Source organism: Calidris pugnax, unplaced genomic scaffold (genome assembly GCF_001431845.1).
Source record: "Calidris pugnax isolate Ruff unplaced genomic scaffold, ASM143184v1 scaffold247, whole genome shotgun sequence".
In the NCBI taxonomy this organism is placed as follows: domain Eukaryota; kingdom Metazoa; phylum Chordata; class Aves; order Charadriiformes; family Scolopacidae; genus Calidris; species Calidris pugnax.
Window position 1 is genome coordinate 2573456 of NW_015090980.1, and position 15763 is coordinate 2589218.

Sequence of the window (15763 nt, forward strand, 5' to 3'; positions counted from 1 at the left end):
GGTGGGTGTGAGGGGCCGGCGGGCTCCTACCGCCCCCGGAACGTGAAATAAACCAAAGCAGCCTCACCAGCCTGCTCCTGTTTCATGCACGCTGGCTGCCAGATCGGGTTTTGCCCTAACCATCAACTTTCCCTCATAACTGCATAATATCTCTCATATTAACAGGTGGGTTTCAGGGTAACCTGGAGAAAAAAAAAACATACAGGGGTTTTGCTCGTTATTAAAGCATAGAGGGCTGAAATCCTCTCCAGGTGGGTTTTAGCAGTGCTAACGTTTGTACTCTCTCCGGGTCAAAAAGTTGTCAGTTAACCCTCGTTTGTGCAGGGTGCGTTAATTAAAATTATCCTGGAGGAAGTGCTTGCGCTCGCTGCAGGTCATGTCACTGTTCTAAGGTATTAGAAATTACTGGGGGGGGGTTCTTATCTGTTTTAAGGACTGATGCCCAAGCTCTGAAAGAGTTGCCGTGGGGATCAGATGCGGGCGATTTCCCTGTGTGTCGTGACGGGGTGCAAATTAAGATATTCAGATGCAATGGCAAATAAGGAAATCTTGATATGAAGTCATCAGCGATGTACATGACATCCTGTGCTTCAGAACAGATCTTGGCTTCTTTTTTTCCACACCAGGGAGCAGCACAGGAGACGGTCTGGTGAGAGAGGCCTTCCAGTTTGAAGTGCTGCAGACACAGCATGAAGAGATCAAAGAGAAGGTTAGCAATCTCTTCCCCTCCCCTCTAAGTAGCAAGACCTTTTGACAGGGCGAACGGAAAGGCGGGGTAAGTTCCGTTCCAAGTATTTTATTCTAATCAAGCTGATCTTTGAAATCCATGGATCTATTGAAAGTGATACACTAGAAACAGCTCCACTATTAGTAAGAGTGAGAGAAACATTTGGTCAGTTCAGATTAGCAAATGCTAATTTGTCAGTTTTACTTGTTTCCTATCAAATTGATTCTCCTCTGTCCTGTCAGCAAGAGTTGTTTTGTGCAACTTGAAGATCTGAGAAACTTTTGAGCTGTGTTATATTACTTTGCCTCCCGGTGATCCCTTATGGAGAGCTACTGGGGGGAGGAAGTAGATGTGGAGAAGTAAGAAGGTAGAAATGCCCGTACCGTGTCCATCCTTTCTTTGGTTGACAGGTCAGGAAGAACATAAGACCTGAGCAAGTTTATGATGATAGTCTTTTAGTCTCTGGGAAAATTTAATGTAGGTACTTCCTGATCCAGAAATATTATACATGTATTTCATATTCTGTAGTGTAATTTTTAAAACGCTCGTGTATTTGGTGTTGGGTACCTTTTAGTGTGAAAGAGGTCTGCAGCTTAACCACGCATTGTGTCAGGAAATTTCTTCTTTGATTTTTCTCTTGGACTTTGCCTTTGGTATGTTCAGCGGATGGGTCTTGGCTCTTAGGAGAGGCAGTAAACAAGGAATAACTTGTGCATAGTGCTTGCATCTCGATAGACTTTTGTTTCCTCACAGTTGTGCTTTCTCCTGGATGGGAGAGTCCTACTCGTCGCCCTTACCTCCGCGCTCTGCATCTTTCCCAGTTCTACTTTATCCTTCTTTATGGGGAAGGCTCCTACCTGTACACCATGTTCAACGTGGGGGTAAACCACAATTACCATAATTTTACACAGTGGTGTAGAGGTGTCTTTCTGCTTTTTTTCTCCATGCTTTTCTGCATAACTCATTCTATTATCTCTCCAAGGTCTTGTCTCCGAGTGGTGGTGGCTGTTCAGAGAGTATTCGTGAAGACACTGCCCGGGGGTGGTAGCCTGTCCCAGGACAGCACGCTTGTTGGCTGCCGTGCTAGATGAAATACTGTAATTAAATTATCATTGTTGTCATCCAAACAATGAACAAACTATTGATGTGTGCGACTACAATACTTTTCAAACAAAGAACATAATCCCAGAGAAGGGGAAAGAGAAGAATGGTCTCTAGCAGATACCAGGATGGTACGCGAGGATGTGCCTTTGCTGTCATTTTATAATTCTGTTAGAGATAACCATAGCTGAGACTGATTTAATCAGAAAAAGATAAGAAGCAACATTGCAGAATTTCTCAACTGGGTTACAGGAGTATTTTTATCCCTAGAAATTATAAATATACCTGATTTTCAACACATAATATTATAAATACCTGCTTTTGGTTACTTACATCCTTTAACAGAATCTGTCTCTTTGCAGTTGAAAGAAATGCAGGATGAAATTCTCACTAAAAATGGAGAAATTAAAATTTTGCGTGATTCAATGCAGCAGATGGAGTATGCTATGGAGGAACAGAAAAGATCATACATGCTATTGGAACAGCAAAAATGTGAGACTTTAAGTGAAAAAGAAAAAGAGTTCTCCAAAAAGGTTTGTAAATATGTCAATTACCTGCACATCGCACACAGAAGCTAGTTTTATGATGTAACGATGTCACAGACCATCTACTCAAAAGGAAGAACATTTGTGTGACGTTTCCAAAGGATGTATGCTTTTATTTTCTTATCTAGAAGAAAGCTTTTGTAAAAACTGATTGAGGGTTTTCTTCTGCCAAAATAGACGAGTAAAATTCAGGTGGTAGAGGGTTGTGTTTACTTGCTGCCTTTTTTTTTTTTTTATTAAGCGATCATTAAAATAGGAATGTATTTTAAAATGGTAAAAAGCGACAGAATGTTGCTTTGTGACTGATCAGATTGCTATTCCTGTTGCAGTCACCTTTCTGAAAGTCCTGAAGAGGACAGGGGCTGCTTTTGTCCCGTTAACTCTGCTGTTAACGGCCTAACTGTAGGTATGCTCTGCCTGGCACGTGGTCTGGCTTAACAAGCCACTTGCTTCTTGCCTGCAATTTTGCCACTGGGTTCTAAGATAGTATTAATTGGACTAGCATACATAAAAATGGAGATCTTATGGAGAGTTCACAGTAAGTGGGTAATAACCTTGAAACCTTAACGGTAATTCTAGTTGCTCTGCAGTTACAACACCTCTAAATTATCCGCTAACAGTAAAACTGTCTTTTTAATTCCTCTTTCAGTTACTGTCATTACAGTCAGAGTTGCAGTTCAAAGATGCAGAAATGAATGAATTAAGAACCCGACTTCAGAACTGTGAAAGAAAGAAACTCGTTACTCAGACGGTTTTAACGCCAAGGTAGGAGTTTCAGGAAATGAATTTGTGTTCCTTTTAACAACATCTGTGCTTAAACTACTAAAGAGCTTTTCTTTCTTAATGTAATTCGTAGCTCTGTTGTCTTTAAAAAATCCAACCAAAAAATTCTGCTGACTTCTATGGAATTTGCTCAAAAAGAGCCTTCCTTGTGCCTATGGCAGAAAGGCAAAGAGTTTATAGTGAAGTACCTTTAAAACATCAATGTAAATCAATCCTTGTTTATTGTTTACTAAAATAGTTACAAAATAAATACTGATTCATCTAAGTGAATCAGTATTTTCATTTTCTGATTCACTGATTTTCATTTTAGCCCTAAAAAGAATTTTGCGGTACAAGTGAAATCAGAAGGATGTTCTCCACAGCCTGGAAGAAAATCTTTTCCTACAAAAGAATCCTTCAATGCTGAAATGTCCACCAGAGCATCGAGTTCTTCAGGAAATCCAATTCCCTCGACTACTTTGATCAAAGAAGGTAAACCCATATACAACTTGCTACATCTTTAGCTGCATGTTGAATGTTCTGCCTTAGATAAGGATTTTCAGTTCACTAGAGAAAAACAATATTTCTTTTATTTTGTTTTTGGTTAAATTTAATTCTGTTTTATATCATTTGGCAAAAGTATTTCTTTTATTTTTGGTTAAATTTAATTCTGTTTTATATCATTTGGCAAAAATAGCTATGACTGAAATTTGCATTGAGATCATTTTAATTGACCCCTGGGCAATGCCTGTGTACCACCTGCCAAGATGTCAACGAGGAAGCGGCTGTTGGCCACCCTAATGACAGACTTTTCATTTATTATGTGATGAACTAAAATATCCAAATTGTTAATCTGCCTTTCTCATTAGATAAAGAAAAACAGGAAATAATTTGCCTTTTTCTTGAATCGGTCTGCTAGTCAGCTAATGCATTTTTTGTATTCCTGTGGCTTTGGCTTTAAAGCTGACCTTTTAGGGGATTTTATTTTAAAGGGTTTGTATTTAACCGTATCAAAAGAAGCAACTGAAACAATGTACTTATGTCCCCTCTTAAGTGTAGGGCACTAATTCTCACTAAATTGTATCTTGAAATTTATTGAGTAAGTCTTAGGAAATGAATATATGCATGTATTTGAAGATTGCTTTAATATGAAACAAAAACAATGGACTGCTGTGTTTCCAATAGGAAATAATAAAGAATTATTATTTAATATTATTATTATAAATTATTATTATTTAAAATTAAGAATTTTGTGTTGTAGTCATGCAAATCTCTGCTAGTAGTGGGAATTCAGTTTAAGGTAGTGTTTATTTACAAAAGAAAGTTGAGAGCAATAGCACTGAGTGATCTGGAATATTTACAGTAAAGGTGAAATTTTATTCACTTTTTAAATTTATTTTGGGGAGCAATTCTGCTTGTAGCTCTTAACTATTGTTTGATATATCTGAGTTATGCAAGACATATTTTTTACTGATCTACTGTCTGTTTTCTTACTACATAACAGCAATGGCTAACTGAATGCGTGTAAAAGGATAGGTGCAGATCCACAAGCAATACAGTTTTCATATTATATTCATAATTACTGTTTGGTTTAGACAGTAAGATAACCCATCTTGAAGTTTCACCCGTGAAGCATGAAGCAGTGGGGAAAAACGGTTCCTACAACCCTGTACCCAAACGAAACGCACAAGGTAACTTCATTCTGTTACTGCAGAAAACAGCGAGCGCTTCTGAGGAAGAGCCGAGGTGCCTTCACCCGGCGCCGTCGCACTGCGACGTCCTGTGCCGCTGCGCAGAACAGCAGTGTTCAGCCGGGTCGCTGTTTGCTTTGAATGGTGTGCTTTTGCAGTAAAACATTTCCGATTATATTAGTATCTTACATCCTAACAACGTTCTTAACCTTGCTATTCTATTTAAGAAAAAAGTTTGCCTGGGTTTTGCTTTATGGAAGGGTATGGATCAAGAGGCGTCTTACTACAAGGCTCGTTCTTTCATTATTAATATATTATGCTTTTTATTGTAAAATTATATACAACAGGGAAAATGAACTTTTTTTTTTTTTTTTTTTTTTAAATGAAGGTAAAAATGATAAAGCAACACTTACAACAGCCAACACCAGGAAGTCTTCAGGGTACTGTTTTATTTCCAATTCCAAATAGAATCGCATCACATAATTAAGTGTTGAGAATGGAACACAGAGGGCAAGTCATCAGGAGAGTTGGGATATATGATTGTTTGGCTATTTTCCTAGTATGGGATTGTAATTAAAATATATCTAAATATAACTTGGTTAATACTTAAATTCTAGCTTAAATTAATTTTTCTGAAAATCATTCTCTTGTAGAGAATGTAACGAGTTGTAGAATGAATTCTCTTGTAGAGAATTGTAATGGAAAAAAATATGTTGAGTTGGAGAGTGCTATAAATAAGGCTAATCTTTTGAAATATTAATTTTTTTTCTTGATTTTGCAGTTGATGGTAAAGGTCCTCCAAAAACAACTGTGTATCTATCATTTCAGGTTCTATCTTACTAAATGCACTGATGAAGCAGCCCATTGTCCCTGGGTCATTGCTAGGACTCTGCCACCTTCTCAGCAGTAACTCTGAGCCTCTGCCTGGAGCTTTATTGCTGCCCAACTACTTCGATACGTAAGTTTTGGGTTTTTTTGTTAAACTGTATCTGACACACTCTTTGTATAGTGGCGCTCTCGACACTAAGAAACGTTCATTCACGTAGGATGGCTCACTCCTTGTGTTAAATTGCTGTTTTGCTTAGGCCATTTAATGAAAAATTTGAACATGGTTCTGCATCTTTGACTTACTAATCTTTGATTATCATAGATACTAAACAGTGGAAGAACACTAAGAGATAAACTGGGTTATTTATGTATTAGGGGAAGGCAGAGAAGCTTGTTTTGTTAAACCTGGGAGTGACTGTTAGCAGCTGCTGTTGTTAATCCCTTGAGGACATAAAATTTGGATTGCCATGAGGGAAGCATATAAACATGGTCATGACTTCAGTGGGAAGAAAAAGTTGAAAACGGGATCAAAAGAACAGTAGGCATTTTATCTGCTAAGCCTAAACTATCCTAATGTACAATTTATATGCTATTTCCCAAGATCGATTTATAGTGACTGGTAAAGCATTTTAAAGGTGAATATTGGATATAAATTCCAATGAGTTTTCACGTTAAAGAATTAGGCTGTAGCTCCAGAAATATCTTTGCTATTCTGATATGTTATTTCATTAGTACGTCTTGTGTTTTGTGGGTTCATAGCAAGGCTTGGGTCTCATCACCCTGGCCACTTATACAACTGTTTGGCCTTTGCAGCTGCAGTTTGACTAGTTAGTAGGTGAACTCTCTCTCATCTCTGGCCAAGAAAATAATTTGTTGTTGTTGTTGTTGTAGTCTTTTAAAGGCCCCTACATATTATACATCAGTAATGTACAGGTACTCGTTCTTCCCAGAAGCTACCAAATAACATTAGGGGACGATAAGAACAAGGCTCTCAAAAGCATGAAATCGGGAAGCCAGTGTTTGAAATGCAGTTTCAGACAACAGCTTATAGTGAGCTGCTGAAGTTACCCAGCTGTAAGCTCTGACTGCTTTCATGAGACCTTGGAATGCTTTGAAATTACTCTTCCGTGCAGCTATCAAGGAGTAGGGTGTGCTTTTTTTCCCAATTTACATTTTATTTTGGGAACAGACGTCTCTTATTACCTCAGCCTTTCTATTATTTGATTCAGAATAGGCATAACTCAAATCTCAAGTATGTTCTCTGCCTTTTCTCCTGAAGTAATTTCCTTCTTTTCATTTTACTTGGATAGGAAGTCCACACAATCACCCAGCAGCAGGACAACTCAAGAAGAAACCGCTCCTCTTCTATCCCTGCAAGAAGCTCAGAAACTTGCAATAACAGGCTTGAACTTGATCGCTATGGACGAAGGATTATCTGAAGGAAGCCCGACAGAGAGCCAGTTCTTGCACTTCACACGCTGCAAGATCCGAGGTGCGGTGCATCTCCTGCCCCTGGTAGAACACCACATTGGTGCATACTGTCAGGCGGCGCCATTGGCGGACAAGTCAGCAAATGGTTCTTGTGGAAACCATTCAGCTCTTCCTTCCAGAACCAGCACAAATACGGTGTCCAGTAAGGAGGACTTCAGGTTGTCTCTTGAAGAAACTACACTTATATCACTGGGTATTCTTTATTATTTGGCATTTTATAGCTGGGATGTTGTCCACACGTTGCTGTCTGCTGAAGTGGAAAAAAGTTCTGCCGCTGGAGATGAGCAGGTTTCCACAATGGACAAAAATGGGTCATGTGACAATCAGTGTGATAATAAAGAAGATACCAGGATGCACGAAGGGCTGCCTGTAGCTCCACAGGACGCTCCCAACAACAATCAAGCTCAACATTCTTTGTTTAAAAAGCTGCTTCAGGTTTTAGCTTTTTCTGCTGCAAGAGGCTCCCAGACTGACAGTATACTGAACCAAAGCCTAAAAGTTTTGGTGAAATTAGCTGAAAATTCAACAATGGACTTGCTAATGAAGTGAGTAATAGCTTTAAAATTATTTCAGAATCTGGTTTTTAGCAGTTTTCATTCTCTGTTAAAACTACTTTGTGCACATGACAATGTAAGTTTTGACATGGATGGGAGAATATCCCATTTCTCAGATCCCATTTGAGAAGCAGTTGAGGATCTTTCCTCCTGCCTTTGCTGCTAACGAACGTAATAATTGCCCACAATCACTCACAAGATTTGCTTATGAAGTTTATACGAAGCAGTTGCTGCTGCCTCATTGCATTGCTGTCCCTTGAAAGTGAGAAAACTTCTTAAGGCAGTTGATCAGAATATCTCTAACATTCATTTGGGGTTTTTTGAGATTGCTGAGAGACATGTAAGGAATGAAAGCACGGGGTCTCATTCTGGTCAGTAAAACACCACTCTCAGAAGTGAAACATTTCATCTGCTAATGGTCTGGTACACACAACCATAGTATGAATTGCAGACTGACTACCAAGTGTAACAGAGTATGTTTTTCAATATACTTCATGTTTATGACAGGTTAAGTTGAGGTCAGGTATGTTCGGAATGGCTAAAAAGGCACAAATTATGATGCTGCGTACAAGAAATAGTGTATTTTCAACTCGTCAGTGCATTTCCCATTTCTAAATCTGAGTTTTTCATTTGAAGTTTTCAGCACTTACTGAGTAGCCGGATCCTGCTCTGCTGCCTGTGCCCGGAGACCCCTTTGCCCGCTGCCCTTTTGACCGTCAGGCTGTTGTCTGTTCTTGCTCAACACCACAAGCTGGTTCCTCAACTTTGTTCTCGTTCAGGTAAAAGACTGCCTAACACAGAGAAATGTTACCAGTTGAATGTTAGCGTGACTAAAAGTAAGGGAAACAGGCCTTGCTCCAAGGTGTTAAAACCCCAAAAGGCAAAAAGCCTGCTCTGTTACCTGAAAACTCATTTTCTAGGGCAGTGTTTCAGTTATTGCTTGAAGAGTATTTTGTCTTGTGGTATCTGTCTATATACAGTGCTTTTGATACCCATGTGGATTTTTAAATGTACTTCCCAGATTAATGTCTATTATAGCAAAGGCTGATGAGGAAAAAAGGGTTTGGAAGTTTAATTTCTCTGCACTCATCACATTATCAAGTTTAAGGATCCTAGTACTCTGCACGACAAAGTCTTTGTCCAGTTCCTTATGAACAAAGTCAGACAGTACTAGCACAAACACATATATAAAGTTCAGGGATACTAATTTCTTCAGCCATGTTTGAAATGTGTGAAGCAAAGCAAAAAATTGGGCCTGTATCACAACTCCCTGTTGTGTAAATATAGCACTGTAAATATTCTCTGAAATGTCATTTTTGTGTGACAAAATTAACTTTTGTCATAAACAATTGACTGGTTGGGAAAAGAACAAATTTATCTCTGTTTCAGACACCTGCCTCCTCCTTGCACTGTATGTATATATCACATCAAGACCAGATAAATCAGCAACTGAAATGCTTTGGCTTCAGCTGGAACAGGAGGTAACCACAGCTGTTTGTCCACATGCTTTTTCCTGCTATTTCCACTTGGGGGAGTGGGAGGAGCAGGGCAATGCACATATTGTCCAAAACCAAGTCCTTTCTCCAGCTGAAATAGAACACTGGAAGAACTGGCTTGCGGAAAGGGATTACATTGATTTTTGAGAGTTCCTGCTTGAAACAGAATCAGTAACTATTCTTAAAGATAACGTCAGTCGTAACAGTCACAGCTAAGTCACTGGAAAAGCAAGAAAGATCCTAGGATGGCTGCAAATGTTCAACACTAAGCTTTATTTTGCTTTTAGATCGATAGAGGAGTAAAAGGAAGCACAATCTATGATTCATTTTGACTATATTAATTACTTTTTAAATTGTATCTTATAAGCTATTACAGATAAAAGGCAGCCTATAGTGATTTCAGATTCTATTCATTGTGTTTAGTGGAAATACTATCTTGCTGTGTCACGATTATATATAGGAAGAATAGCTTTCGAATTTAATTTGTTCAGTTTATACTGATAGTGGCAACTTGTTCAAGTTTCTGCCCTTTTGCTCCACTTCTGCTCTCATTTGAAAGAATTTTGAACCATTTTCGTTATTCCCCTACCTACATTGTTATATTAAGTGTAAACATTATTTGTATGGAGTGAATTAAGGCCCAGTGCACCTCGTTAGCCTTTCTCATCAGAAAGTTGAAAAGATTTCTGTGCAAGGCAAACTCTATGCAAAGTTTCACGAGGAAAATGCTTTAACAATTTTTGGGGGTAAAAGAGATTAACTGTTAAGAAAAAAACAAGAATGTTTGAAACTAGTAATGAAATATAATTTCTACCTCCCTTTATTTGCAGCTTAATTGTCTGGTAATTCTGCAGAACCCTAGTACTGATTATAATGCAATCTGTGTGTTTTTGTAATAGACAGTCAGGCTCCTGACCAGGTGTATGCGGTGTCCCACTCCGGCGGTTTTATTACCGGGTTCAGACTGTCAGTGTCATCTCGAGGTACGTCACTACCATGGCTGAGTTTAATCCACTGAGAACCTTAAGGTACTCAATGCTGAAATACCTTTTTGTCCTTTTTTTAGCTACAAGAAAACAGAGGTCTACTGTACTTTTAAAGGATGCCACCTTCTAGGAAGCTTGCTTTCGCTTGCTCGAAAATATTCTGAAATTTGGAAGTTGAAAGAGATTAATCAGTAAAGTTCATAATGAAATAAGTTTTCCACTACTATAATTTTGCATATTGAGGCACTTTTTTTCTATTCCAGGTGGTTAAGACGCTAATTATAATGTTACATAGACAGTGGATGAAGATCAGAAGATCTGAGACCAGCTTGTGTGCATCTAAGGAACGAATTATTCAGTTTTTACGGGATGCTGTTTTACTCTTGCACAGCCTGTCTCAGAAAGATAAACTGTTTCACGAACACTGTTTGGAAGTTCTCCATCAATACGACCAAGCCATGCCGGGCATAAGAGCCATTCTCAAAAAGACTCAAAAATTGAGTGCCTGTGAAGGTAAAACAAGTCAAATGCTAATGTTGGCTTTTTCCCCATTCTGTAGAAATAGAAATTCGATTTCTGTCCCTTTTCTCTTGGAACATCTGCCCTGTACCAAACACCATGGATGTTTGTTGCTCAGACCTCTGAAGACAGTCCATAGTCTAGTGCTCCTCAGTCTTCGTTATACTGAATCACTACTATTCTTTAATAGTTTTATCTTCTTCTGTCCAGAGATGTGCTCCTATCTGATAAAACAAAATCCTTCATTCCAGCTTTCTTCAGTAGAACAATCTGCACAATTCTGCCTTTAAAACACAAAATACTGTGCTTTTGTCCTAGCAGCTTTTCAAAGTTACTTAATAAAAAAAAGAGGTTTTAAACTTAATGAGTAGTCAGAACTAGTTGTGAAATAACAAAGTGCCCTTTACTATTTTTTCACCAACAGCTAAATTTAATTGACTGTCCAAAACAGTCTTCTCCTTTAATGCTTAAAAAGGCATTAAAGAAAAGAGGGGAAAAGTTTGTATGACGAAACGCATATCTAAAGACCTGTTTGCGTTGAACCTTGACAAAGGGTATTTGCTGTAGCCTTCTACAGTCAGTATGTTTCAGAGTGCAAAGAGGTACCAGCTATAACCATACTCCATGAGGTAGAAAAACGGCTCTCTGAAACCTGATTTTTTTGTTGTTGTTGTCATTGCAGAACTGATTTTGGATGAATTGTATCCTTCTGAGCCAGAAGCAGAAGACCAAGGGATGGACTCCAGCTAGCTAACATCTAGCAAAGATCTCTGTCCTTCCTCATCTAAATCAGAATAATCATTGCCAGTGTAAATCTGAACTCTAAAGCATCTATTTTATTAAGTGATAATCTGAAGGTTGCACTCAAATGCAGCACAACTAAGACATTTCTTTTGTTGTGATTATTTTACTTAAGCACCATCTAAATGTAGATGAAAGTAAAGAAATCTTGATGTAAGAATTATACTGCAATGTAATGTTTTGCTGTGCAAAACAACTCAATGGCTTGTTACTGGTTCTGTTTATGAATTTCATCCTTTATGACATTGCTGTGAATGGAATGGGAATTTCATGATTGTGTTCTCCATTTTACTGACTACAGCTGAATTTATGATGCTGAACATGCTGAGATGTTTGGGTTCACTGAGTTCATATGAATGTTTTTTGAACATATTTGTTTCTTTTGTGGCTGCAATACTTTCTTGCTTGACTTCCAGAATTTTCATGTTGATATTAGTAAACAATATACTGTGATTTTAAAAACCTTTCTAGAAGTAACTTAAGAGTTGGCAGTTCAGTTCTGAGCAAGAAATTCGGAGCCCTGTAAGGATCATCTGAGTTCACTCATTTTTCTCAATTTCATGGAACTGCTGAAATGCCAAAACAAAAAACACTACCTTAGAAGAGTAAGATGGTAATGCTGAGGAGAGCATTCTTAGCAGGCAAGGTAAGGATATTTAAATGTGTGCAGAATGACTGGGGTTTTGCGTAGGCGCTGCAGTGAAGATGAATGAGCATCTCATATCCAGCATACAGCACTGAAGTTTGGAGGAAGAACTTTGCTGTACCCTTTCAAGTGTAAGATCATCCCCTGAACCCTAGACCCTAAAAAGGGAAGTGTGAGCACTACTAAAAGAGCCTACAGGGTTGTATTTTTCAATAACATGGAAAGCCTTTTTCATTTTTTGACACATACTTAATAGAGAACAAGCCTGGCTCCAGGGACCAGGTGGAGGAAGAAGAGACAGTACTACAGGGGGAAGGAAGCCCTTGGAAAATTGGGAAATATCCAGTTCTCTGGTCATAACACAGAGAGGCTGTGTCCTGCACTGGTGTGCCTGTCCCTCCTCCTGGCTCTTGACTTGGCTTTGGATTTTGAAGAGAACTTTGCCAGAAACCACTAGGTAGGAATAACCATTGTAATAATCCAGCATCACTCTAGGGCCAAAGCTTCACTCCTTCCTCCCACAACACAGCCTAGGGCTGAACCGCCTCCTCTTCGAGCAGCAGCTGGCACAGCTCCACCAGTTTGTTTCTGTACAACACACACTGCCAACTGCTCCTCTCAGAAAGAGGTTTCAAGTCCTTTGTAGCATCTGGACAACTGCTGTTTTCCTGCTCAAATGCAGCAAGGAAGGACACACAGGCATGTGACAGCACATGGTAACTACCCTAGAACTACCATCAGGGCACTGGACAAGACATAGTACAGAAGTTTCAGCGTGACATAAAATCATTTGACTTGTCCTCTTAAAAAAAACAGACTACCAACAAACCAACCCACCAAAACCCACAAAACGAAACAAAAAACCTCAACCAAAACACAGCACTTCCTGGCCTTTAGGGTTAGAGACAACAGTTTGTTATTGTCAGGTAAAAGCCTTTTCCACACTCAAAACCAAAACGAACATTAAGATAATTCTTTAAAAATAGCCCTATGAGCAGTGGTGAAACAGCATCTGGCAGTTAGTGGCAAACTTGGAGCTGTTCTAACAACGATGTGATAGTCACGATATCCCCAAACGCAATGACCTGCCATCACTTTTCAACTGCTCTGCGCTGTTCTCGCCACCTAATTTCTCTAAGCATAATTGGAGTTTATAGAGATAAGGTGCTTTTAAACCCCTTCTTCAGGCGAAGAGACCAAATAAACTGTTAAAAGGAGTTTGGATGAAAACCAGTTAAGGAATCCCAAATTGCTGAAGCGATCCAGCTATAAAAACTTGATTAAAAAATTCCTGGCCTCATCTTGAGGGCGTGTGTGGCAACTTGGTAAAAGGGAGAAGTGTATATATAAAGTTGAGCAGTAATAAACACAAGTGTTATCAGTGGAAAAAAATGCTAGGAAAATACCCCTAACTGTTCCCTTCTGGCACTGCATCCCCTCCCATCCACCCACTCCAACAGACAACACCCTAACGTGTACATCTACACTCTGATTGTTTTCTTCCCACTTTTGACTTTAAGGTGGTAGAGCCCAGGCTATATATCACAGAATCACAGAATCGTAGTGGTTGGAAGGGACCTCAGAGATCATTGAGTCCAACCACAAAAAAACCACAACAAAAAAAAACAACAACAAAAAAACCCCACAAAAAAACCAAAACAAAAAAAACCCACCCACCACCTAAACACACAACAACCAAACCAAAACAATGAGCAAACAAACTCAAAACCCCACACCTTCACTGGTCAAAGTAACAGTAACATGGTATTACAAAATTAAACCATAGCTTTTAAAAATGAAGGTGCTTCCTGCAACCAAAAAGTTGACTCTCTCAAGGAAAAATAAGGCTGCACTCCTAAAGAGAAAAGGCAGACATAGGTATAATTATGGAACTGCCATAACTGTTAAGTCATTTACTGTGACCAATTGTTTGTCAGGATTATACCAAGATTGTACTGACCTTCAGGAATTCTTCCCATTCTCTTGGGATTTTTTCTTGGTATTAAAGAGATCCTATCATGTATGCAACACTGAGCATCCCCTGAAAAAAATCTGAAGAATTATTGCAGATCATGGGGCTACTGTTTTACTATCTCCACGACCTAAAAAAATAACAAAACTCAGACTGTTCTCATTAGGCACTCCCTGAAGAATTCACAGCATAGCAGCTCTTTTTTCAAGGTCAGTTTGCATTTTCCCAAAAAGCTATAGATGAGCTGTGCCTATCTATTAACTGAGAAAAGGAATTTACTCTGGCATCAAGTACAGTCACAGGATTGAATAATGAAGTATTGAGCAACAACAAAAACCACCAGTCGTGTTCTATATGTGATTATCACATTCCTCAGTCAGCAGCAGCCACCATCTTGTTTTCTTGCCCATGGGGATGGCAACTAGAGCTTCCCCTTTCCTGAAAACTGGCATTTTCCTCCTCCATGAGCTGTACTGAGCAGACACGACTAAAGCCAGGCAGGAGCTGGGTGAAGAAAGCAATCCCCTTCTCCCAGCTTACCTATTACCAGGCAACTGTGCAAAAAAGAGGACGATAGTCAGCCTTGCTGACTTGTACTTAAAATCTACTGATGCTGCCCCCCAAACAGTCGCAGCGCAGGAGGAGGCACCATTGCACTGCTAAGATCTTCCTGTGGCAACTCAATGACCTGGGGTACCACATGGGTTCAAACAGAGAGACCTTTATTTCTGCTAAAGCTATGCATGGAGATAAAGTCAATGATGCTTCATTGACTAAAATACTTCAGGAATTTGCGCAGGTAACACCTTATTTTCCACAACTCGCAGAATCATTGACTAGTTGAAGTTGGAAGAGGCCTCTGTAGGTCATCTAGTCCAGCCCCAGATTAAAGCAAACTTCCACAGACAAGACAAACTACTCTAAACATTTTTATAAACCAAGCTGTAATAGGTAAAGATGGCAAATACAAAATACCTCATCACGTAGCAGGCAACATCTGACCTGAGTTGGTTTTATTCATATTAATCTTACCAGTGTGAACTACTGCTTAAGTTGAGCCTGTGCTAGACTACTAGAACAGCAAGTTGATTTAACCATTGAATAATGTTTTTATGTTACAGTCAGTAATATCAATTATGGTCAAATGCAGCAGTTCCCATCTGCCCGTGAAGGTAATAACATGCAGACTTGCATTTACAGTGTAAATTGTTAAAAAGAAAAACTATGTATCATTGATTATTTAGCAGCCTGGTAAGAAAAGGTGGTCTGTGAGCTTTATAAAAACCGACAAACCCACTGTGGCTGAAGTTTACCAAAAAGCTTCCACGAGTGAGGGCCAACGTGTTCAGTACGAAGTTTAACTGCAAACAGCCAGCCGTGTGCCGAGCACCCTCTCCCTGTCCTGACTCCAGGGACAAAGCAACACCGGAGAGCGAGCCACGAAACGCAACTGCAGGGGCAAGAAATGTTAGAAGGAAAAGTCTCCAGTAACTGATGTAAAAGTTATTTTGACTGCAGTAAGGGAAATGGGATATCAGAGGTTAATTTATACCTATCTTGAACTGCTCTAGTGAAATGGCCAGCCAACCTGTGGGTTTGTGGGAGAAGAGGGACAGCAGGGAGACAGAGATGGCTTCGCTTCCG

At 39.3% G+C, this 15763-nt stretch overlaps 1 protein-coding gene across 3 annotated transcripts; it reads left to right on the forward strand.

Annotated features, from left to right (window-relative positions):
* Nucleotides 1-276: 276 nt before the first annotated feature.
* Nucleotides 277-12027, forward strand: ATRIP (ATR interacting protein). 3 transcript variants are annotated; one of them, XM_014953566.1, is made up of 13 exons: nucleotides 277-1608; nucleotides 1710-1959; nucleotides 2191-2361; nucleotides 3023-3138; nucleotides 3467-3627; nucleotides 4731-4826; nucleotides 5655-5784; nucleotides 6965-7690; nucleotides 8336-8478; nucleotides 9089-9180; nucleotides 10095-10178; nucleotides 10445-10694; nucleotides 11383-12027. In XM_014953566.1, exons 2-13 carry the CDS (start codon nucleotides 1957-1959, stop codon nucleotides 11448-11450), a joined length of 2040 nt encoding a protein of 679 aa, XP_014809052.1. In that variant the 5' UTR covers nucleotides 277-1608; nucleotides 1710-1956; the 3' UTR covers nucleotides 11451-12027. The 3 variants fall into 3 exon arrangements, with proteins under 3 accessions (XP_014809052.1, XP_014809053.1, XP_014809054.1); XM_014953567.1 differs by having other exon boundaries at nucleotides 277-709; XM_014953568.1 differs by having other exon boundaries at nucleotides 277-1824.
* The last annotated feature ends 3736 nt before the right edge of the window (nucleotides 12028-15763 follow it).

Excerpts from the sequence above, each read along its gene's own strand:
- ATRIP (XM_014953566.1), top strand. Across the intron at positions 5,785-6,964 it reads CTGCCCAACTACTTCGATAC|GAAGTCCACACAATCACCCA; the intron begins GTAAGTTTTGGG and ends TTACTTGGATAG. Across the intron at positions 9,181-10,094 it reads GGCTTCAGCTGGAACAGGAG|ACAGTCAGGCTCCTGACCAG; the intron begins GTAACCACAGCT and ends TTTTTGTAATAG.